Source organism: Phalacrocorax aristotelis, chromosome 8 (assembly GCF_949628215.1).
Source record: "Phalacrocorax aristotelis chromosome 8, bGulAri2.1, whole genome shotgun sequence".
In the NCBI taxonomy this organism is placed as follows: Eukaryota; Metazoa; Chordata; class Aves; order Suliformes; family Phalacrocoracidae; genus Phalacrocorax; species Phalacrocorax aristotelis.
The window spans coordinates 26,100,687-26,125,705 of NC_134283.1; the positions used below are offsets into that span (position 1 = coordinate 26,100,687).

The 25,019-nt window shown below is 38.1% G+C and overlaps 1 protein-coding gene and 1 long non-coding RNA gene across 2 annotated transcripts; one reads left to right on the top strand and one right to left on the bottom strand.

The window, feature by feature from the left end:
- Positions 1 to 216: 216 nt before the first annotated feature.
- On the top strand, positions 217 to 23,186 carry GABRA6 (gamma-aminobutyric acid type A receptor subunit alpha6). The gene is made up of 11 exons (XM_075102115.1): positions 217 to 254; positions 515 to 633; positions 927 to 994; positions 2,263 to 2,483; positions 2,582 to 2,664; positions 3,275 to 3,418; positions 3,861 to 4,013; positions 4,094 to 4,246; positions 8,205 to 8,464; positions 17,951 to 18,205; positions 23,136 to 23,186. The coding sequence occupies exons 1-11, from the start codon at positions 217 to 219 to the stop codon at positions 23,184 to 23,186; spliced, it is 1,545 nt and encodes a 514-aa protein (XP_074958216.1).
- On the bottom strand, positions 22,371 to 23,220 carry LOC142061279 (uncharacterized). The gene is made up of 3 exons (XR_012662098.1): positions 23,150 to 23,220; positions 22,970 to 23,047; positions 22,371 to 22,516 (listed from the first exon to the last, which is right to left on the bottom strand). It is a non-coding gene; the product is annotated as an uncharacterized LOC142061279 (long non-coding RNA).
- Positions 23,221 to 25,019: the final 1,799 nt, after the last annotated feature.

Sequence of the window (25,019 nt, forward strand, 5' to 3'; positions counted from 1 at the left end):
GGCTGAACGGCGGCGGCGAGCCCGGAGGACGCAGAGGGCCACCGGCGCCCGCACCTCCCCAGCGCGGGCGGCCGGGGAGGGCGGCGAGCCCTCCGGGCCCCCCGGTAGCCTCACCCGGCGGAGCCCCTGGCCGGAGGGGAAGGAAGGATGAGCACCGGCACTCGCTGCAGCTGACGGGTCTGAGGGCACCTGAGCGTCCTCGCACACACCTGAGGCATGGCTCTGCTCATCGTCTGGGTCTGCGTCGCCGTGAGGTGAGCGGGCTCTCCCTCCTAACCCCCCAGCCCGGAGGAGAAGGCGAGGGAAGCCGGGCCCTCTGCCCTCCTCTCTTCTCCCCTCCGGGCCGGTTCGTCGACAGGCGCCAGTTTGGCGAAAGTGCGGAGGCGAGGGGCGGGGGTCCGGCGGGACGGCTCAGGTGAGGGGACGAGAGGACGGCGGGAGGGCTGAGGCGAGGGGACTGGGGTCCGGCGGGACGGTTGAGGGGACTGACGGCGGGACTGGTCTCTCCTCGCAGCGTAGAGAAGGCGCTGGGGGCCCAGGGCGACGGGGCGGACCCCTACTCGGAAAACATCACTCGCATCCTCGACAAGCTGTTGGACGGCTACGACAACAGGCTCCGACCGGGCGTTGGAGGTAGAGGGAAACTCCCGTCCCCTTGGGGAGCCGGAGAGCGCTCGGCTCGGTGGGGGAGGGCGAGCGGGAGCTCCCCGATCCCCCCGGCGTGTCCCCGGGCGCAGAGAGGAGGGTCCCGTCCTGGACCCGGTAGGAGGGAGGCGGAGGAGTAGGAGAGGTTCCCCCTGCCCCACCGGCTCCTGCGGGGCAGCCCCGGCCCTGAGCACGCCCCGCCGCCCCGCGGGGCCCCGCCGGCCCTGAGCTCGCTCGGCCCCGAGCTCGCTCGGCCCCCAGCCCGTCTCCGTGTCCCGCAGGCGCCGTGACAGAAGTCAAAACGGACATCTACGTGACCAGCTTTGGGCCGGTGTCCGACGTGGAGATGGTAAGGCCCCGCTTGCCGCCCCTACTCTCCTTTCCCGGGATTCATTAGGGTGGCATCTGAGTTGACCGTCATTAAAGCAGATTACGAGGTTTAATCTTCTTGACAATCTCTAGGGCCCAGTGGAGCATTTTGGCTGGAGCTGCATACAGCTATTTCCCCAGCAGAGCCATGCAGGGTGGCCCAAAGCTGGCCTCACCTGAGGGCATGGATGAGAGGTTAAAGATGCCTCTTTAACCTTGTTAATAAGATTGTAAACATCTGTGGCCCTGAAGTAGGCTGGCAGGAAGGCTGCCTAGTAGGAGGTATCCTTCTGAGCAGCTGCAGGGGAGTGGTGCTATTTCTGAGACAGCTGTCACTTATCAAACTGGGTGCCCCCAAGTTCAGGTAGCTGCAGACTTGGGTGAACTCCATTAATTACAGCAGCAGCCCCAGGAAAATATTAAGCCATCAGAGTGAGGATGGTATTGCCATTCCCATTCTGGAAAGTGACTTTGGTGTCTATTTTCACCCTTGTACGCTTCCTGCCATACCTGCTTGCCTGAGCCTGCAGTACAGTTTGCAGATGAAGAACTGTGGGGTCCCAAGATACAAACAAAAGTTTCTCCACCTATTCATCAGTCAATCTAAGAGAAGGCATAGCTTTGCCTTCTTACACATTTGCATCTGGGCAAGGTTTAGTTCCATTTCCTAAGCAACTTCCGTAGAGAACTCCTTTCTGAAGGCTTGTGAGACTAAGAATCCTTGAGAAAAATAACTTTGATCAATATTAACTTGACACCATCATTCTACTGTGACATGACTCACTTGCATCAGGCCTTTCTTTGTGAATATCCAAAGCAAGCTGTGGAAAAGGCACTGAGCATGCCTTTTTGTTCCTGGCACTTCAGCATTGATAGTTTGTTTTTGCACTTTGAAAGGTTACTAAATTAGACATCTGTGTTTCCTTAGACCTCGGTCACTTTGAATTAAATTATTATCTCTGAGGTAAGAGGACAATGAGGTTTTCTTTCCTTATTCCTATAAAATTATCTGTTCACTGATGAATTTGTAACTATTATTTAAATAATAACAAAATAGGATATTTTTATAGACTTTTTTCTTTTTTTTAGAAACTACTTAGTGGTAATAGGATTAAGTGTTTAAGCAGTAAATGCAATTCCATTGACATGTGCGTTAGGTACTTTCATGGAGTTCCTCGTTGTACTGTAAACAGCAACTTGGGACCGCTGCACCCACACAGAAGTCAACCACCTATTTATTTTCTATAGGAATACACAATGGATGTCTTCTTTCGGCAGACATGGACTGATGAGAGGTTGAAGTTTAGTGGGCCAACTGAAATTTTGCGATTGAACAATTTAATGGTCAGTAAAATTTGGACACCAGACACATTTTTTAGAAATGGAAAAAAATCAATTGCTCATAATATGACAACTCCAAACAAACTTTTCAGAATTATGCAGAATGGAACTATTCTTTACACAATGAGGTGAGAGCCTATTCTGCTTTTGGTTGACTTTTTGATTCTTTCAGCAGTATTCCAGTGTACCATATTTTTTCACTGTCATCTACTATAATGTATTCTAGACTAACCATTAATGCTGATTGTCCTATGCGGCTGGTGAACTTCCCTATGGATGGACATGCTTGTCCATTGAAGTTTGGAAGCTGTAAGTTTTTCTGTAACTTTCAATTTTTTATAGTAATACATTTGGTCTACATGTATGTGAGAAGATCAGGAGTGAGATCCTAGGACATTACTTAATGACATAGCTGAAACTTCTTATTACTTTTATTTTAATACTAGAATCTTACTTTTTTTCTCTAAGACTCAGACCATTCCTAAGCACATAGATTTATTCACTGAAGCGTGGCTGTTGAAGCATATTTTATTGTTTATTATTCTTACATATCTAGTAGTCAAAGTGGGTCCTTCAGTGAGTCATAAAAGCTGTGGTACATTTACTATATTACTTCTAGTTTTGCAAATATTTAGTCAATCTTTGGTAATAAATTTTGAAAATATTTAGTTGATATGTGGTAATCAATGTATGTGCATTATAGCAAATTACAAAACAAAAGCTAGTGCCTATCAGGTCCCACCTCAACCATTCTCTTATTGTTGATTTTTTTTGTGTTTTGTCAATAATGAGGTTAGGAACTTGCTGGAGCAGGATGCACATTTCTATGGCCATTTGAGCCATAACAGTGATCATGCTACTTATTTTTTCAACAGCTTATAAATTACATAATAATAGTATTTTTTTCCCTCTAACTCAGATGCTTATCCAAAAAGTGAAATAATTTATACATGGAAAAAAGGACCCCTGCATTCAGTAGAAGTACCACAGGAGTCTTCCGGTCTCCTCCAGTATGACCTCATAGGACAAACTGTATCTAGTGAAACAATTAAATCGAATACAGGTAAGATGTAGCCATGTGGGAACTATTGACATTATAAAACGCATCTTGAAAATAAAGTACAGGGTTTTTTAATATAGAAATTTTATTTTAATGAATTATTTTAATTATATTTTGCCATTTAAAAAATTAAAATCCTTGGAAGGAATCAAATCATTGTCCCTTAAAAGACAACTTTTCAATACAGCCCTGTTAAGCATACAATTTTCTATGCAATTCTTAAGGATTCCCCCTGCCTCCCCGCCCCAGTGAAAACAAAACATAAACCGAATATTGTTCTCCTCTGTTTCCATAAGGTCACTTTACTTTTTTTTAATCAGCTTGTTTCTATTATGCACTAGGAGGCCTGTAAGTGCTTTGCTCAGAATGTAATATGTTGGGTTCAAGCCAATAATGTTTACTCATATGTTGCCAAAATAATGCTGACATACTTGTTTCTTAACAGATGAATATGTAATCATGACAGTTTATTTCCACTTGCAAAGGAAGATGGGCTACTTCATGATACAGATATATACTCCATGCATTATGACAGTCATTCTTTCTCAGGTGTCTTTCTGGATTAACAAGGAGTCTGTTCCAGCCAGAACAGTTTTTGGTATGCTGCATTAAGGTCTTTGAACAGCTCAGCATCACATATACCATTCATTCATTACTTTCATTGCTTGTTTGTTTTAGGCGAATATTCACTTCAGCTGCTTTATTTCCATCTTCAAAGGAAAATAGGCTACTATGTCATTCAGACATACATTCCATGCATCATGACTGTAGTCCTGTCTCAAGTAGTGTTTTGGATCAACAAAGAATCTGTTCCAGCAAGAACCGTGGCTGGTATTCGTGTTTTGTTCTTTTATTATTCACTTCGTTCAGTGTATTGAATCCACTGTACTAAACAGCTGCTGTAATCCAGTTGGGATTGGAAATGACAGCTAGTAGGTTTCAGCGAACATAAGTAAACACTAAAATTAAACCAAATAATATTCAATCTGCCCACAAGGGTCAAAATTCTTTACTCAGAATGTTTGGTTAGCCAGACTTGTTTGTGATGGTTTTCTTCCCCTCAATATTTCTTCATATGCAGGAAGAGACAATTTCAGGGTAAATGTCAACCTCTCAGTTTTTTAAAGATGAATTTTTCTATTGATTTATTTTCTTGTGAAGCCAATCTGAGTTAAAGATTTAAAAAAAAAAAATCACATGGGATGGACTTAATCTCATCTGCTCTAAGGTGCCTCACCCAGCCCTCAGTTTCTGCATTGCTAGTCCATTTGACAGGCACCCCTACTTCAGTATTGATAGGCTCTGAAACTGCACTCATTGTTAAGGGGTAGACTTTCATTGAGTGAATTCTTGTTTCTGGACAAACAATCTTATGAATACTAAGCAAAAATAATAAAACTTGTCAAAAACTTCATGCGTCCACTACGCATACAGACACCTTTTGCAACCCTATTTTCTCTTAACCCAGTCCTTCTGTACAGAAGCATTCCCTTTGTGAGACTTGTCTTCAGTAACACAAAGGCAGCTATATGTTCCCTAAGCATAAGTGATGCAAGTTTCATAATTCACAATGAGTCTATAACTGTAGTTAGCAAGCTACAGGATTTGAATGATTTGATTTCAGTCAACTGGCATTTCCTACCTCCATGGAATGGTATGCATAAAAGCATTGCAAACTTTTAGGAATTCTAAGCAAACACAACTTCCCCAGGTGTCTCTGAAGGAAGATCAATGCTTTTGTTCTTGAAATCCCCATTGGGAGTTGGGATGCAGTTTGCCATTGTTAAGCACTTACAAGTATTATTTTCTGACAATTGGGATTTCTGTATGTGCTTAAAAATATTAAATTTTGGGCAATAGGTTTTCCAGGCTGTTTATTGCAACTGAAGCATAACATGTATATAGGAGGTTTGTACACCAAATATAATGCTACCTGATCTGGCTTTATATTGCTGCTCTGGACTATACAGTTACATCCTCCACATTTTGAGTAAAATGTATTTGCTACCTAGTGGGCAGTGGAAGTCAATTCTAGATGCTTGAAGTAATGTGCAAATTAGTCTTTAGCTGATTCAGTAATAATTACAAAAAGATCCCAAACCCTGGAATAACCACTCCCAGATGTTACACAAAATTAGAAATTTAAGTTATGTAAATACAAAATTAGAAACAGAAAATATTTTAAGAAAATAGTAAAATAGACACCTTTCTCAGATTGTGGGAAATTAGTCACATTGGCACCCTTCCATTCTTGTTTCTTCCAGGCACAGGCTGACTTTATAGTCCTTACTAATTCAAAATCCCAGGGATTCTAAATACCTTCATCTAAGGAAAGGAGGGTAAATTCCTTATGACAAAAGAGACTTTCATGCCCCAGTAAAAAAGAAAAGGTTTCAAATGGAGAAGTAAGTCTCCTTTCTGCATCATACTGCAAATACTGGAATTATAGATTTTCAGTTTTACTTCTAAGTTCCTAAACTATAAATTTGAGAGAAGAGAAAGTAGTAGTAGAAGAATCACAATAGTGTGCCCAAACCAGCTTCTCAGAACAGATTCATCTAGCAACTCTGTTTACCTCCAAAATGGATGCCAGTTATCCTCTGCAGGTGATATTACAATAAATATTCTGAACCTTTTGCACAGACAAATTAATGGTCATAAGCACCTGCTCTTTACAGACCTGCAAGTGAAAAATGGGAGACAGAAATTCTTGAAGAGGCATGCTTGTGTTCTTTAAAACTGTGTCATTGGAAAGAACAGCAGATTGCTAGGATGAAATTCCTTATTTTATGTGGAGCTCTGTACGTAGCTATGCATATACTTATATATGTATATATGTGTGAAGTTTTATGAAGCATGGCATTATCAGAAATTACTTAGAATAGGAAACATGGTTATTAGAGGCCTAATTTTAGGTATGGTCTGAATCCATATAGCAACGGCTATTATTTTGCATTTTCATGTGCCTTTATCTAATCTTTTTTAGTCCTGGCAAAAAGTTCATCTGGTTTTCTGCAGAAAGACCCTAGTCAACTTCTACCTTCCTAGCAGGTTATCCTGGGAATTTTAAATTAATACCTAATCATTACACTGTATTTATAATAAAGTCTCAGATAGGTAAAGGTGTTTGGGGTTTTTTTGTTGTTTCATTCTTAGTAAGAAAAGATATCATATTTCAGTATTTGCATTATGTAACAGATACTTCAAAACTTATCAAGAAGTCTTCAAAGTGGAAAGACAAGGGTAAACCACCACCAGTTGCACTGTTTACCAACTGTAATTTGGCATTCACTTTGATAAAGTAGTTTTCCACAGTGCAAAGCATTTCATCAATATTCATGCCACATTGAGAGAAGTCTTATCTGTATCTGTAATAGAGAAGGAGTCCTATTCCTAAGTTTAAATTCCTGCTGCAGTGAGTTTTTGTTCAGACACAGACTATATCATTTTTATTACTAACTAGCACATGGACAGATTCTAATCTAATCACACATCATATTGAAAAGTTCATTCTGGACCTTTGAAATTGAAATACGTCTCAGCATACTTGTATTCATATTATAAAATGAGTCTGGCAGATTTAGGAAAAGTAGAGCTCCTACATATTTTTATACCACCTCCTATTTGCATTTCATCGAAACGTGTTAACTAATGACATTGGGACATAGTTAACCTCAGACAGCTGGCAAGCTGTGTCATGTGAAAGAGTTGCAAAAAACCCCTCTGAAAATAACCAAGTCACCCTGTCTTGATGCTGCAGTATGCAATGACACTGCATCCTTTCCACTGAGCATCATTCATAGCATATTGAATCATCACCACAACATGACATTATAACATCTTTCACTTTCCCACCTCCCCTTTCCCAACTGCAGAAAAGAGTAGAAGAGGGGTATTCTCCACCTTGCTGTCTTTAAATACCTGCAGTTTTCACATTCTAGCAGGCATAAGTAAACATGAGTCACAGAGGCTCACATGTTAATGAATTAGTCTGCTCTCACACTTTTTGCTTGCATCAGGCAGCAGTGGGAAGTAAGTGTATTTCCTATATTATTAATGCTGTACACGAAGGAATAAATTAATGAGCTCACGTGAAGAAGACTATGGGGCCTGTGAGCTGCATGATCAGATTTGTTGTGTGAAAATAGATAAGCGGCTCTAGAGCAGGAGCTTTTCTATCCTTCCATATTTGTAACTATGGTCTCTTTCAAATCAAGGTACTGTTAATGAATCTTAAAGAATGTATCCAGTGATTAAAGACAACTGCACAGAGGGCCAAACTCTTATTACTAGAAATATTTGGATCATAGCCTACCACTGATTTTAATGCAGAATTCAGTTGATTCAGCGAGGGTTCTGTAAACCATGATGTGTCCTGTGCAACAACAACAGGAGGAGAGGATCACTGTTGGGAAATGACAGTATGTTAATCTAGATATCCGCCAAACATTCCACTTACTAACCCCTCAAGTAAAGTGTCTTTCATAGATTGTGCCTGAATTTTGTTATACCTCTGTTTATCACAATTCTAAGGAGCTGCACCATGTAGTATGTAGTTATCTTGACTTTCAGTCTGCTCAATGTATTAAGGAAGTTTGTTCAGAGCTTTTAGATGCTGAAGCCAGTATACATGAATTATTTAAGAACCAAAATACATAGCGGTCTTGTTAGTTAGCTGGTATGTAGGATGACAGCTAAGACCAAAGAGGAGTTGGGTGGGTTTTTTTAACATATCTGAGTAGCAGGGTTGAAGCAGAATTCTAATGCCCCATTTTCTTTTATTTTCAAGGAATCACTACGGTTCTAACAATGACCACTTTAAGCATCAGCGCACGCCATTCTTTGCCCAAGGTCTCCTATGCTACTGCCATGGATTGGTTCATAGCTGTGTGCTTTGCCTTTGTCTTCTCTGCACTTATTGAGTTTGCAGCTGTCAACTACTTTACCAATCTTCAGACTCAGAGAGCAATGAGGAAGGCAGCCAGGGCAGCAGCACTGGCAGCAGCACTATCAGCAGCAACTGTACCGGCAGAGGACGAGATTGTCTCGGTAATTGCTTGCTTTTCTGATAATAAGCATCATATAGGAAGAGGCAGCTGAAGCAGTGAATGCAAAACAATATTAAAGTGATCTTAACCTGAAACAGATTATGTAACCAGAGCATGCCTATTTATCAAAGACATTTTTCTTATTTTAGAAAATGAAAAGACTTTATTCATACGGTTTATTTAAATTTGAGATATGATTTACTAGAGAGATGTTTATTTGGTAAGATATTTAAGGAAAACCATTAGACTGTTACCCATAATACTTCTCTTGAGCAGTGCTGTAGGCAGTGTGGTCAGGCAGCTGTGGTTCTCTCAGTAAGCCTGCAGAATTTGTAGGGCGCTGTACAATGGAGTGAACATGTGCATTGGCCAGATGATTACGGGATCACTGTAGTACACTGGTACACACCATAAGTGGGTCATCTGGAAGAAGAGGAATTAGCCTTTATGTAAACTTGGCATCTGTTACTTCCATAAAAATCTGTGTTGGTGGAAGCCTGGGGGAAAACATAATGTAAAGATTAAGGATAGATTTTACTACATGCAAAAGACAGGAAAGCCTTCTAGTATCAAAAAAAGTATGTCAGTATTGCTTGTCAATGTTATTCCTTACATCTTGGGCTAAGTAATTAATGCTGTCTCATAACATATGTTAATATATTTATCAGTCTGGCCCTCCTGTTTTCAAAATCAGTTTTACTACCGCCACATTTCCCTTTTTGAGAGGAATAGCAGAATTTGAATGTCCTGCAAAGCCTTTAAGTCTGTGGTTGAATAAGAAAGTCAATCTAAGCGCTATTGAATATCATGGCAGCATGTTACCCACCATATAGTAATTTTTCCACATTTGCTTATGAACAGCGGTGAAAGTTATAACATATAGGTAAATTCAAACTGTTAAATTCATAATTTATAAGTTCCGTGCAATAGTGAAACCAAAGCTCCACAGCATCTTGCCACTGGTCCTCACTGGAGCTAATCAACAAATGTTCTTCACTTCACCTGGGAAGCACTGTATTTCTAAGCCATATTGTATTGTGCTTACAATTCTTTTAATATTGAAAAAAATGGAAGACGTTGCAAGATACAATAAAATAAAGGCATTTTATTTTCACTAAATATATTAATGCAAAAAGAAGAAAATCTTTATACATTCTAGCTTTTTCATTTGTATTTTAAACCAGTTATATAAAGAAAATACAAAAGAAAGTCCAAAAAATTTAAAAGAAGCTTGAAAGCAAACGTTCACAGAATCTTGCACTGATTTTAATTTAAAGTCACAGCAGAAAGGCTGATTTAGTTTTGGCAATATTTGCAATGTTTATATCTACCTTTATTTTAACTGGTAGACTTCTATAATTATATTTAAAGCTTTCAAAAACAATGAGAGGAAAAGAGAATATATATTTGCCAATATTTAGGACATACTTACCCTCTCCCCAGTATCTATTATATACTAATATATAATATATAAATGAGCAGAACATTGCAACAATAAAAAGGTATAAAATAAGAAAAATACTGTTAAACATACTAAAGCTCCATTTTTGTTCTTTTATTGACTTTTTTTTGAGGGCAAGCTATCAGAAAATAAAGCCAAAGAAATCACTCGACTTTATGTAGCATGAGGAAAATATTGATAGCTGCTACATAATGAGGAGGACCAACAGCTGGGATCTTTCCTACACACACTTCTGTATTCGAGTTAATCATAGTGAGGTTTCCAAGAAGGCTGGGGTGCACAGAAGCTACTTTTACTTAATTGAAGTCCCTGCGGACTGATATGAAAGCAGTTTGGCCTGCTCTGCACGTGCTACTGCTGGTGAATTCACAGCAGATGCTACAAAGCCGCTGCCATGCCCCTCCTGCGCCCCTCCCCCCCAGTCTCCAGAAGACAACTATTTCAACAAATAGCCCTCTGCATAAGCCCGGATACACTTGAACATATGCTTGATGACTGTGGCTCCTCTAGCACTTGTGGGTGAGGTTTACGTGGTCTTCGTATCATTGCAGACCAAGCTAGGCACAAACTACAGAATTGCTGTTGAACAAATTAATAAAAGAAATTGAAAGACTTTGAGTTTCCTATTGGGGGCTTCAGCCACAAACAAGCACAGATCCAAACTGAAGACACACCTTCCTCATTTTGTTAATATTTACTTGTTAGCTTTTCCAGGTAAAAAAAAAAACCAAACAAAAAATAAGCATCTAGGAATAAAATAAACATCTAGGAAGCACACTGAAACCATTTCCGTAAGAAATTTACTTATAACTAGCTAACAACAGATGCATTTAGAAGACTAGTAAACTCCATAACATGAAGGTCCCAAGGTAAACTCAGTCTCTAAGACAGCCCACAGTGTCCACAAAATTCTATAGTCTTGATCTTGCTCAAAGCTCGTATTATCCAAAACAGTAGTTTCAAACCCTGGAAGTCCACCACTTTTTTCTCACAGGACCAGTTGTATATGAGAACCCACCTCTGCTGTAACACAAAAAGCAAAATCACTGAGATCATAAATATGAGGGGTACTTTCAATTGAAGGAGACACAATGTAGTCGGACTGGCTTCTAGAAGAATTAATGATGGGATTTAAAGTGTCCCATGACAGAAAAACATGCTGGGAAAAAGGAGTCATTACAGGATAACAAATTTTAAGCAGCTTTTTTTCCCTTTTTCTTTCTCTTTTTTTTTTTTTTTTTTTTTGTGTGTGTGTTGAAGGTAAGGGGGAAAGAACCTTTGTATGTTCTCACAGAGATGGATATACTGCAGTCAGTGATATAATTTCAGCTGAAACAGACCTGAACTAGGTAATTTAAATTCTAACAGTGTAGTTAGCACAGGAAAATTGCATGAGTATTTGACCATTTCCTCAGGATTATCATCCTCTGCTTAGCTTTGTACTTCTAGAGTTACATTACTGGTCTTAAGGCAGTTATGTTTAAAAGGCACATACCATAATACTCAGTTTCTTTCTTACTGTAGATTTAGGATCTGTTTCTGAGGTCCTGGTTACCCTTTTCTTGCCCTATACTCCCCAGCTGGTTCCATTTATTTGCCTCTAAATTATTTAATAACTTTTCTTTCACGATTTTTCTTTTTTTTGGTTGCTACAATGCCCAGTTCTTATTCTTTACCCCTTGCATAATTTATCTTACCTCTCCTGCTCTTCTTTTTGCCTTTTCTCCCCATTTATTCTCCCTCTTTTCTTAATATGTTGTTTTCTAATTCACTAGGAAAAAAAAGATCTGTTAGAATCTTTTTCTTATACATTAAAATGTTTTTTAACCGTCTACTTTATTTGATTTAATAAAAAGTAATTAAAATCTTTCCCTTCTTTCATACCCTGGGCTTTGGTAACTTGGCTTCTCTAACCTGCGATTTTTGTTTTATTTCTTTTTGCTCTTTTAGATAAGATAGGAAAGTTTTTCATCCACTTATAATGATAATATTTTTAGTTGTAATTTTTAAGTATATGAAAGTTGTCAGAATTTTAGCTATATGAAAGAGCAGGTATAGGATGAAGAGTAGTGAACAGTGTCAAAAATGCATACTGTCTTCTACATTTATAGAAGTCAGATGGTATTTTTACACTGAGAAAATTTCTGAAGAGTGTAAAGGTTTACTTAGTTTTGGGGAGTCCATTTGTAAAAATAAAAGTGAAAAAGTGAGATGTACTTACTTGAAAATTTTCATGGCTATACAGTTGCCAATGGAACTCTGCAACCAGTAGCAACATTAGCAGTAACAACATAGACTATATGTGTTTAATAATCTGTTATCTTAAATGGCCTGAAGAGTGGCTAAAGAACATTGTGGTGGGAATAGCCTTGGGCTATCTGAACTAGGATTTTCTGTATGACAGGAAACCCGTTCTCCTGCTTTGGCTAAGAAAAGCCCAGGGAGACAGGATTGGTAGAAATGAAAATTCAAGAGAGTTATAAAACAGCCAATTAGAAGCTTTTACTGCTTGAGTGAGGGCCTAAACTCATCACGATAAATGTATTTACAGAATTTATTCAGGTTTTTTTTTTCATTCCAAAATAACTATGTTTCCTGAACAATAAAAATAAAAAAACTTCCAAAATACTATCAAAAAGCCTCCTTCCCCCTTCAGTCTAGTGAGTTTTATTTAAAATCTTGCTTTTTTCAAATGAACAAAACGTTTTCTCACGGGTTTTTATATTGTAGCCAAAAACCCTGTACACTCAGAAAAGAAAGATGGCAGAAGATCAAATTCTGCTCTACTGTACTAATGAAAGTAGAAGAAAATCTGCTCAAGTCATTGGACTACACTGGTTTCAGTAAGAGAGACAATGGCCCAACGACGTGCTCAGTTAACTGGTGGCAGCCCAGCACGCCTGTTCTGGTTCTGGGAAAGCGACTTTATTTACGTCAGTTAACTGAGAGCAGAAGTTGGCTTGCTCTTTTTGTCAGCTGCAGGCAATCCCGGTGTGGAATACAAAACTATGGGTGTTCTGCTCCAAAATACAATGGCAACAAGCTGAGTAGTCATCTGGACCCTGACAGAAACCTGTTTTTATTCTTATAGTAACCAAGCTTGTTCTAGCATGTCAAAACCAGATGTGTTATATATATATACACACATATATATAAAACATTATGGCATTTAGCTTTTAAGCCATTTCAAATGTGTATTTTCTACATCAGTCTTGTTGTTTAATCATTATGGCTCCCTTTATCCAGGAATATCCCAATACTGGAAGTTGCAGGGGAAAGGGAATTGGTAATACTGTCTGGAGTGCACCATTTGAAGTAATGCTCTGCAAGATGGTCAGGGAGTACACACCATGGGTCAAAAGAAGTCCTTTCCATGTGAGAGACTACGCATAAAAGACAAAAGTTTGTTACAGGGTGGTAGCTTGATTACAGTTATGTTATAAAGACCTGTTGTTTTAACAGAAACCAACACAGAACAAGGAAATACTGCCTGGGGAGCTTCCTTCTCCGTACAGATAGCCCTGTCCCTGTGTTTCAAAATAACATGGCTTGGGCAGAGAAGGATTCTCATTCTCTTCAGCAGCCCTGCCCAACTGCCGAGCAGCCATATGTCTCTGGTATAGAGGATTTAGTTTTCTATAATTACGTCAGAATGTATTGAGTATGTTTAATGAGTATCCTTGTGCACTGAAAGGAGAGCACTTCTATTTGGACATCAACAACCCTTTATGAGATTGTCCTAGACACAGCTATATGCATTAAAGTCTTGACTGAGAACATGGCACTTTCAATCGAATTAGGGCGGCCTTCCTGCTCCTCCATAATTGCAGATTATCAAGTAGACTATTAAAACCAAACAACAACTTTCAATTATATTGACTTTTTGTCATCCCAACAAGGAAAGTAGATGCTGATTATTTGGTTCTGCCTGAGTTAAATATTTGTCTGACTGACAAAGCCAATGCAGGGCAGTAAGGAAGACTTAGAAGTAGCTGATCTCATACACAAAAATAGAAAAATTCAAGATGAATTGAATGTAGACTTTTTTTGTTCAACCTTGAAGTTTAATCCCAGTACCTTTTTTTTTCTTTTTTGCAGGGGGCAGTGAGAACAAAATTAAGTAAGTTAAATTATAGAAAAAAAACCCAACCAAACAAACAAATCTAGTGCTGTTTGTGTAACTCTGTCTCAATTTACACACCCACAGAAGTAGTTTCTATATGATGCAGAAATTTAGCAAAGTAAATGTAGATACAGGGATTGTTCTGGACTGACACTGATAAGTTTAAGAGCCAAATGTGACTTTGAACATTTGAATCTGTTTAACATAAACACATATTTTGACAGAGGCTCTGTGCTAATTACATGATTTTTCTGATATGCTACGTATAGATGTGACTCTACCACGGTACCTTTGCATTGAAAGGAGAATGATTAGGGTTCCAGTCTCCCCTCTCCTTAGTGCTTACCTCTTTTATATGACAGCAATTCTAATACACTGAGCATGGTATATTTTTCAAAGTTAATGCCTTCTGCCGCTAAAGGCTCTTCAGATTTTCCATGCAAAGTAAAACAGCTTTGAAGTAATAAGGTAAGAGCCTCTCCCCCTAACCACTGTCACCCGATCGTTAGGCTATATTTTGAGAAGTGAATTTCAATCCCTGAAGGTTAAGAAAGAATTTGAACATGGCTTTCCCATGCTCCAAGTGAGTAATTTAACCTGAGCCATTTCACCCTTTTACTAGGGTAAAGCAGGAAGAAAACGAATTTGCTTGTTATTCCTCATAATATGCCTAGGAAACAAAACTTAGAATTCCTGAAGAGATGCCTAAGCAAGGACTATTGATGACTTCTAAGCTATATTCAGCTTTTAATTATGCAGAAAGCTGTTTATAGATGTTTGCAATACATATTTTTTGAATCAGATCCCACAGATGAGATATGCAAAGAAATATCTAAATTACAGGTTGTAATGAATCTCTGGCACGAGACAGATACTTAACTGCAGAGGACTGTAAGGATTGAGGTACCTTAGTGCACACCCAAAAGGAGATCTTGCATAATGTGGTGAACTTCCCTGCTGCAAGGTGCTCTGTATGGATTGTTCCGTAACTAAGCAGTTTTTACAGATCATGCTGTTGAATGTAGGGGGCTAAACTATGCTTAATTCAATTTGGGAGCTAAGTCACTAGCATGTGATTTTATGTGTATGATATGAATGGTTGAGTTCACTCAAACTGCATCTACTAATGAGATGGGCAGGGAAAAAGAATGTTGCCTACCTACCTAGTTAAGTATTCTGCCTTGTACAGACATTGAGTTTTGGTCCTAGGGTTTTTTATTTCTGGGGTTTTTTGTGTGTTTTGGGACATCAGCAAAGTTCAATACCCTTAATCCAATAAATTATAAAGAAAAGCAGGAATAACATTTTTAGTCTAAACTTTTGTTATAGATTTTCTCACAAACCTCTTTTTACTGTGTTGCCCACAGGAAAAAGAAACATAAGCGAGTAAAGTAAAACGGAGAGAAGTAAGGACACACAGATATTCATTTGTTTAAAGTTAGCCAGTATCTGAGTGCATACAGAAGATAGTCTTATAACTCCTAGGTCATAAACTAAATTGATAGCAAGAATATGTATTTCCAGTACGAAGGAACAGACAACAGTGGAGAATTTTACAAATATGACTTACAGAAATCTCCTGAGGAAAAGAAACATAAGAACAAAGAGCATTCATAAATCACAGTTAGCATCCATATAAAAATCAGAAAAAGCAGACAGAGAATTCCATTTACTCCAAGGTTATATATGCTGTTGTTTTTTTTTTAATCTGGAAGCCAAGTAATTCGCTGAGAGTTTCCTGAGATATTCTGAGCATAAGCAAATTCTAGTGATATCGATGAGAGTTGTGAGAGAGCAGCACCTCTACAGACAAGATGAGCCTGCTTTGTGAGCTTTCTAGAGTATTGGAGAGCTCACAAAAGGTCAAACTACCTTGCAGTAAAGCGAAAAGCAAGCTACTACTACAATTCAGTTCAAAGCAGGACATAAAAGCAAAACAGAACAGCAACTTGAATGAAAGCAGTAGGCCAGGCTCTGTCTGTCAGTCAGTCTGTTTATACAGTGGGATTATCATTATTATGATTAGTGCAAGTGGACATGGATAACCCTCTTTCTGTTTCTGTGACACATCTGTAGATCATCCTCCATTTAAATCTGTCTGTTGCTTGCTGTGTTGCTGGAAAATACAAAGCCAAACATCTGCGTTCCAGATAGACACAGCCCCAGAATATGAATGCCATTTAATATCCGTTCAAAACATTATATTAATCATTTAATGTATAGAAGGCAAAGTGGAAGAAGGAAGGATATAGCAAGTTGGAAGTGTTGATGGGCTGTGGAGGAAGAAAAAGGGTAAAAGAGATACAGACAGAAAAAGCTCTTTTTTCCCCTTTTTTTTTTTCCAAATGAGTTGATGTTCTCTCCACCTTTTACTTAGACTAAAATCAGCTGTGAAGAATCCATTTCTCCCTAATTTCAGTTGGATACCAGTCCATTCATCCATGAGCAGAACTTGGCATCATGTTGTAGCAACATCACTTGTTCTGATTCTCTGGCAGTAACACTGACTGTTAAAAGGATAATTCCTGCTATAACTCTATTTTAAGTCATCCATGAGATACCAGGCGTGTTAGGTTAGTCTTTTATCTAGAATTGTGGCCCAAGTACAAGTATAGACATTGTGTTTCAGAAAACGCTTCTTTTCCTTTTAACGACCCATTTATCTGATTGACTAAAATCTGTTTCCACGCACAGAAATCCTGCAAAATAAATCCCCAAAATGCTGACAGTGGGCTACATTTAAGTGAATGATTGTCACTAAATCACTCCCAAAGAATGACTTTGGAAATTGCGAATCTAACAGAATTTTGTTACCTTAAAACCATTCAGATGATACTATTCCATTTTACAATAGATATATATGCTGTTGTACTGGGTTTTCTTCCCATTTGATACTACGGTGAAAGTGGGTAACCAATATCCATTAAAGCAGACTTAGAGCCTGTAGTAGATCCTATTCCTAAGCTTTTTCTGCAAGGAAGAAATCTATTACTTCTACTGCTATCAAAGTAAAAAAAATGGCAACTTGGCCACAAATAGAACAGGTGTACATAATGAATATACATGTCAGCCTGGCAACTAGGAGGTAGACTCTAAATGATCCTGAGATCTGGTTAAATTTTTCAGTTTTCATACAGCTTTCTGAAGAGTAATTGGGCCTGGCTATGAATATTGCACAAAATATAGGAGTAATTTGGTTTCATTTTACCATAAGTGAAAATAAAAATATTCCCATTACAGTTAAGATGAGTATTTGTCTTCAGCTGCATGCATGAAACTGCTGCAGGAATCATGATATATATTTGAAAATGAAATGTCATCCTAGAAAAAACTACAGGACCATGTAACATTCACGTCTTTAGCACCTGTAATTTAGCCCACTGCCTTTTGTGCAGCAGTTTTCTACTTCAGCAGCAGCTAGTTTGGGGACTAGTAACTGTGTGGCATCTTGGCTCCGTTAAGTGAGTGTTTACCAAAACTCATCAACAGTGAAGGCTCACACAGTGAAGGCTGCACTTGAGCCAGCCCATATGTGCTATTTTGTTTAAACATGATTCATACCTACATAAACTTCAGTCATACCAATATATTGCAATACAGATTCACCATTACCTTCTTTTAGCTCCATATTTTCTTCTTGTAGCTTCAGTTTATTACCATGTTAGAAATACGGAAAGCATAGATTTTTTTGATGCTTTTACAGCAGAGCTTTAGGCCACAAATGTACCTCTGTATATTTGCATTATTTTCGTGATTTCCTTATGTTGCTCTAAGGCAGAGAAGTGGCAATAAAAACAGAAGGTTGAGTAAAAAGGTGGAGGGAAGCCTAATGATCACAAAACCTAGGACTCTGTATCCAAAATTCACCCTTTTTTCCCTCCTATTTCTTTTTTCTTCCACAGCATTCTGACTCCAGCTGTAATCTGAAGAAGCGAGTAAACTCCGTAACATCTCAGGCAGATCAGTCTCCTGAAGCCAGCATAACATCAAATAGAGCATCCCAGTGTCAACCAGTGTGTGTTCCTCCAGTAGTCCCACCACCACCTATTGGAGGCACAAGTAAAATAGACCAGTATGCTAGGATCCTCTTCCCAGTGGCTTTTGCAGGATTCAACCTGGTATACTGGGTCGTTTATCTTTCAAAGGACACTATGGAAGTGAGTAGTAGTAGTTCTGAATACTTGTTTATAATATGTTAACTTGACTAATAATATTTTAATTGTTCATTTACTCTTGCAACTCCAAATAATCAGTCCTTTCTGAGGGAAGTTACTGACAAGAGCTTTCTCTAAAAAATCGGCTGTGGCTTCCAGTAGTAGCGGCACTCAGAACAAAGCAGAAAGGCTATCTGGAGGTGCTAAATGCAAACAGTCATCTCTATGCCATATTGCACTGAGCAGAACACATTGTGTAAGACAACGTATGACACCATTCTCAGAAAACAAACTAATCTTAAATCTTCCATTTCTTAATCTTCCTATCTGCAGAAAAGATTGGTAGAATTATCTGTTGAAGCAATGTAGTGAAGGCGATAAGAACTTCAGTATCTCCTAAGGTTTGCTCAGTGACGTAATAAGATAACAGTCTCCCCAAAAAAGTTTGTTATTCTAAACATTTATCCGTAGCATGAAGGATTGTATACTGAACTACAGTATACAGTTTGTGAAGAGTCCCTGTTTTTATACATTTTAGCACTGATTTTTTCCCATTTCTTCATACAGCTGAACTGTTTTAAGCAGATTAAGCTGCTAAATTCTTTGCTTAAGTTTGTCTGAGTCAGGCAGAGAGTGATGATATCTTTAGATATCCATGAGGTCCAGAAGAGATATGTGCCCGGCAAACTGAGCATGTCTAGAATAATCAGTCAGTGATTAGCCATTAAACTTTATGTCTTTAATGCTTTAATTCTCTAATTTTTTCCCTTTTGCCTAAATACATTTAATGGTGTCCCATTTCCTTGGTAAAAAGTACATTCATTTGCCTCGTTGCCATAGAGTTTTTGAATCTCACTGTACATTGCAGTCAATATGATTGGTACATTTAGCTTTATTTAGGACTAGGACAGCTAGAGAGATAATGATGGTATTTAGATAGTCCTGAGTGCACAAAGTCCCTACGTCAATAAAAACAGAGGCTGGCAATCTGGTATGAGTGGTGAGCAGATTGTACCTTTATTTCCTAGATTAGAGGTAAAGCAGGCCAAGGGAAATCTCAGGGACAGCCAAGAGGTGTTGCAGATCAAAGTAACAAGACAGTGCTGATCAGCTGATTGGTGGCATCTTGCCTCTGCTTGAAGCAGAGGCTACTAGCCTCTAATTTTGCTGATTTTTGCTACTAGTATGATCTGGAAAATGCTGTCTCTCAAAGATGGAGCATGCTGCCAAGCAGCTTATATGAAATCAGGAAGGCAGGAGGCACTATCTCTTACAAATGTTCCTGCAGATGTCTCTCTCAAGAGGTCACAGCTGCTAACTCCTGGCCACTCAAAATCTGCCCAACACTAAATTTAGCATTTGTGCCAGAGTTACTGATCCTGCTATTAAAATATTGACTATGTGTGCAAATTACTTATCTCAACAGAGAAGGGAAGTATCAAAAAAGCTCATGTATAATCATTACAGCTTCTGTTTAGAAGCCAGTTCCTCAGCTTGTGTAGCTTGCCATAACTCCAGTGATTTCATTCGACCATTCACATTTTGGATCTAGAAATATTTGGAACATGCTTGCCATGTCCCTTGCTAGTGATGAAATGTTTACACTGAACCTTGTATATTAATAGTTATATTAGAACTAGGCTTTAAAAATACTTCTAAAGTCCAGGACGTAGTGCTGACTGTAAGTATTTTTAAAATGGCACTTTTGCAAGCTTACAAATGTCCTCGCAAACTCAGAAATTATGTTCTGTAGTAGCTGTATAGAATGACAGAAATCCAGCAGCACGATTTAGAAAACAGAACAGTATTGGCAGCTGGGGTGGTTTGAATTATGAAGAATGTAAACAGTTATGTGAAATGTTGATCAAGCTCTTCTTCATAAATTACATTTTTCTGTTGGTGTACTCAGTTGTAACTAATAATGATTGTGATATATATTGCTAGGCTTCTAATGCAATATCTTGTATCACTTTACCGCTTGTTACTTTCAAGGAAAACGAGGGTTGGTTTTGCTTTAAAAATATGTTCAAAATATGTAAGCCTTTCCATTCAGGCAGAGGAGTTACAAAATTTAGGTGAGTAAAGCACAGCATGCTTCAAGGCCAGTTCAACTCAATCATGGGCTCAAGCTCAAAAGGTTAAATATTGGTACAGTATTAATCTGTTAAGATATTCAATGTCATTTAGAAAGTGCATTTTATGCAGTATTTTGGGTATATTAGCTTTTCTTTTTTGAGTGGCTTCTTTCCATCCATGTGGCTTTTGTTTAAAAAACAAAATGGAAAAAAAATCTAATCAGTTCACTGAAATAGTCAAATTTCCTGTGCACAGGTTCTTGTAATGCAACTTTCTAGGATTTTGATTAGTGTAGTTTGGAGTGCAGAACATCATTCACCAAAGGCTGTCATTGCGGAGCTTCCTAAACCAAACAGCTACTGCTGTCTTTGGATGGTGCGTATAGAACAAATCAAGAAGCATTTCATGAATCTGTTTGTAAAAGCACGCTATTAGCACTGGAATCAAAGGTAGTTTTCAACTCATATCATTATCTTCCAGCCAGACTCTTCCTTTGACTTTGAAGGAAGTGCAAGAACAATTTTTTACTACATGTTCTGGATTCAGAGCATCAGCTAGAATGAGCAACCTTGTTAATGTAATGACAGAGTGTTGCACGAAATGAGGAGCTCTCTCCAAAGTTCTTTGGTAGTATTTCTGTGCACTACTAAGCAGTTTTCTTATGGCTTAAGTAATAGGCCATATGTTACCAAAATGAAGAAGTCGTTGTGTGTATTGTATCTGATAATACTTACAAGAACCTCAGGGCCTGAGTACTTTTCAAAGTGGTCCTTGGAGTACCTATTTCTTCCCCCTCCATTTCATCATTTTCGCTTTGGAGGACTTCACGTTAATCACCCTTTCTCTTACTATATGTGTAAACTAAGAGCATGTTAATTACACAGAAATTTTAGGATTTGGAAGTTTCTGTAGTGAAGAAGGTGTTTCTAACAAAATATATGCCTTCAAACATTTGAATATTATTTTTCAGAGCAGCCAGGACTGGACAGATAGCAAGAGCACCTTAGACTGAACTCTGTATTTGTACTTCCATGTATACTGAATCAAGTCTAGCTCAGCAAACCAGGAAGTTTACTAGCAAACTTTCATTATAAAATTAATCTTTTGCTACATTTTTAAGCAAACTAGCAGCATTCTCTGAATGAAAAAAAAAAGGAAAAAAAAATTCCAAGTTGAAATTAAGTGCTTCAGCTGAATGCTTTTTATACATGGATGTGGTTAAAATTGTCTTCTGGCCTTATTATTTAAATGAACAGTTCCATTCTCCATTGGAACAAGTGGGAAAATATTCTTATTCAGTAGGAGTCATCCACCATGCAACTGACACATAAAAGATATTTCAGTGTAAACGGGTTTGCATTGTGAAATAGCAATAGCATTGCAGGACAACAGTTATATTGGTGAAAGTATAGAAATGAAGCTAATATAGTTCTCTGCCTGCATTTTGCTAGGCAGCAGGTTGTTAGAACCTAATATAACCAAAGGACGACATAAAAGTAGAAAAGGGGGTACTTGAAAATATGTATGTGGAAGAATCCCCAGTGGAAATAACAGATGTCAGTTTCTCAACCACAGAAAATGCTGATACTTGTATGATAAAACCCCCTTTCTCTCAAAAGGTTTTATAACTGTAATGTGACAGATGCTTAACTATAGCAACATCACTGTGCCATTTATAATATGAGAAAAATAAAGCATTAAAGTTACTCTAAGAGGACTTACTCTCTCAGTACGTAAGGTGATTTTATAATTTATTTAGATGGAAGTTTTGAAGGTATGACATCCCCATGATTTATACATGCAAAATGGTGCAGGCATGTTTTTATGGTGCGTGTTCTTCTGTACAGTACCATAATACCTGCCAGCCAAAAAAAGTTCTATACAGTAACAAACACCACACATTTGTCTAGATAAGACAGAGAAGTTCTTGAAAGGAGAACAAAGCTATCTGACAAATGAGAAAAAGTTGTTCTAGCTTTTTATTTTGCCAAACAGCATTTTCTGGCTTTGTTTTTGGTTTTAAATCTTGCTAAATCTGTAAGCTGAACACTAACTTATGACAGTGAACTTGGTAGGTGAATTGCATGCTTAGTTTATTTTCAAATGTTCTTGATTTAGACTGCAAAGAGTGCACTTTTAATGAGAAGAATATATGTGCTTAGTCTACCTTTGCCATACCATTCACAATGCATATGCGATTCTCGCATCTTCTTACGGATCTTCTTACACATCTTCTTTCTAAAGTAAAATGTCTTAATTTTTATATGTAATGTTATATTACAGTTTTTAATATAACGAAACACAGAATTATATAGTGAATCAAACTAAAGAAGGACACGATGTTAAAGTTTTGATGATAAACTGCAGAAAAACAAGCAAAGGCCAGCATTTATTATTTGGGAGCAGAGGAAGGTACAGTCACCGAATGTGCTAAATGTGCTGAGTCCTGGACATTGTTTGGATGGAGAGAACATAGTACGGTGGCAGAAAGAGAGTTATGTAAGAGGTTGAAGGAGAAGATAAAATGCTAGTGATGTCAAGCGGGAAGAAACAAGAACAGAGAAAGAAACAATAACCTGAAAAGTATTTAGCTTCAGTATGTCGTTATTCATAAAGCTTGCAGGGCGTATTCAGTTTAAACATAGGAAGAATAAAGTTCAGGAGAAAACAGTCGTTGACATACATACTTACAATTGAGCTTTGATGATCCAGGTGATGAACATCAAATTCCAAGAGGATTCTCCCTTGTAATGCAGTTCTATTTTAAGTCTGCAGGGACAGGAATCAGGTGGTTTTGTTGGTTAACTTAGTTATTAACAACCCATAGTGTAAACTTCTCTCTAAACTTTTCTTCCAGTTTTTTGAACCTACTGCAATGCATCTTCGAAATGACCATCAGTCCAACTGAAGAATGGCTCAAGGTTTCAGAGAAATCACTGAAGGCCGTGTAGGGTTGAAGGGACTTCAAAGGATTTGTCTATCCACAGGTGCTCTCAGTTTTCAAACAGGGAATGATTATGTTGGACATCACCTGGAAACAAACTCTGGACTAATCAAAAAGAAATTGCAGAGGGTTCTAACAATATTTTCTTAAGATTTCTTACATTGCTTCTACAGTAAAAGTTCTTCTGAAATGATTTTGTTCAATTGTCAAAGAAGAGAATGTTCATTTGTTCTGTCATAAATAATTGAATGTTTACATTTATATAAAACATCAATAACAGGATTATTTTTTTAAAATACGCTAAGGTTTGCTTAAATAAGCCAGATTCTGAACTGGTGTAACCAAGCCTGGTTTCACTGAAGGGTTAGGAGCTGCACTGATTTGCAGCACTAGAAATTAACCCAAAATAATGTTAAGAAATCCAGTGAAAGGGAACTGCAATCCCATTGTCACAGAAAAGATGAATGATGAATGATGATTTTCTTCAATTTCATTTTCATCTCCTTTGAGATAATATTTGTAAAGAACAAAATATAGGAAAAAAGGAAACAGAAACTATTGTTTAGGTACTTTAGCTGATTAGTTTTAATAGTGTAACCTTTTTTGTTGAGAGTGACCATGGGAGTACAACCAGACTAATAACAAGTAATTTCTCGGCAGGATCTAGAAATGCTGGACTCAGCTGTCAGGGAGTTTTCAAGGTCTAAAGCTGACAGACAGAAAGATTATCAAGCTAAATGCAAGCCTCCAGCTCCAGGGAACTTCCTGGAAGCAAGTGTTGATAGCTAGTTAAGGAATGAGCTATATCTTATCAGCTGATTTCACTGAACTTCCCACAGCAAACTCCCTAGAACTTTTTTCCAGATGCAAAGTACCTTCAACATATTCAGAGTTTAAAGGTAATAATATTTAATTTATTTGTCACTCTCAACACAGTATATTCACCCTTCATCTCCATGATCCTTCTTAAGAATGTAATTTGGAAAGATATGCCTAAATCAAATCAAACCCAAGCCAACTTTGTTGCAAGTGTAATGGACACTGGTGGGAGTGAAAAGCACACAAGGAAGTTAATGTGCAGCCACACAAAAATTAAGGACTCCTATCTTGAAATTAATTTTTGTACATTAAAGAAACATGAAATGCTGCATTGACTCAGGTAATTCAGGGTCTTTTGCTTTGTCTAAGCAAACATCTTCTTCACTGTGAGAAAATATTTAGGGACTGACTAATTGACTCCAGTAAGTTGTCAGCTGCTTTACTGGCACTGTAACAGTTTTAACTATCTAATGACCTAGCTCCAGCTGTTTTCCTCCTATTTCAAGAGGAGTATATAGCTTTTACTAGTGTGGTAGCTGGGCTGAACATGTGAGATCACTTTTTGTACTCCCTGTTCTTTGACTCTGAAGAGCTTAGGTGGGGATGGTTTAAGTAGAGTCAAGTCAATAATAACTATTGTTTGCACAGAGATGTCATGTTTGCAGTTTGCTTTTCCTGACAGGCTGTGGGCTGGCACACTTGGATGTATTTGAAAGTGCACTGAATTTTTTCTTCATTTTGCTTGGAAACTAAAATTGTGACATTTTTTTCAATTTTCAGCCTTTATATACTATTTTTTAAGAAAACTGAAACATGGACACTGGGCAAGTATTTTATAATTTGTAAATACATTTTATTTTCAAAGAAGCAAATTTTTCTGTAGGGACCCAGAGGTTATTTTTCAGTGTAACTATAGGCATTCTTGCTTCACTGACTAATTTTCTATTTTTAATAGAAAATTTAATAATAGCTATAAGA

Excerpts from the sequence above, each read along its gene's own strand:
- GABRA6 (XM_075102115.1), top strand. The coding sequence starts at position 217 with ATGGCTCTGCTCATCGTCTGGGTCTGCGTCGCCGTGAG. Across the intron at positions 2,484-2,581 it reads ACTATTCTTTACACAATGAG|ACTAACCATTAATGCTGATT; the intron begins GTGAGAGCCTAT and ends AATGTATTCTAG. Across the intron at positions 3,419-3,860 it reads AACAATTAAATCGAATACAG|ATGAATATGTAATCATGACA; the intron begins GTAAGATGTAGC and ends GTTTCTTAACAG.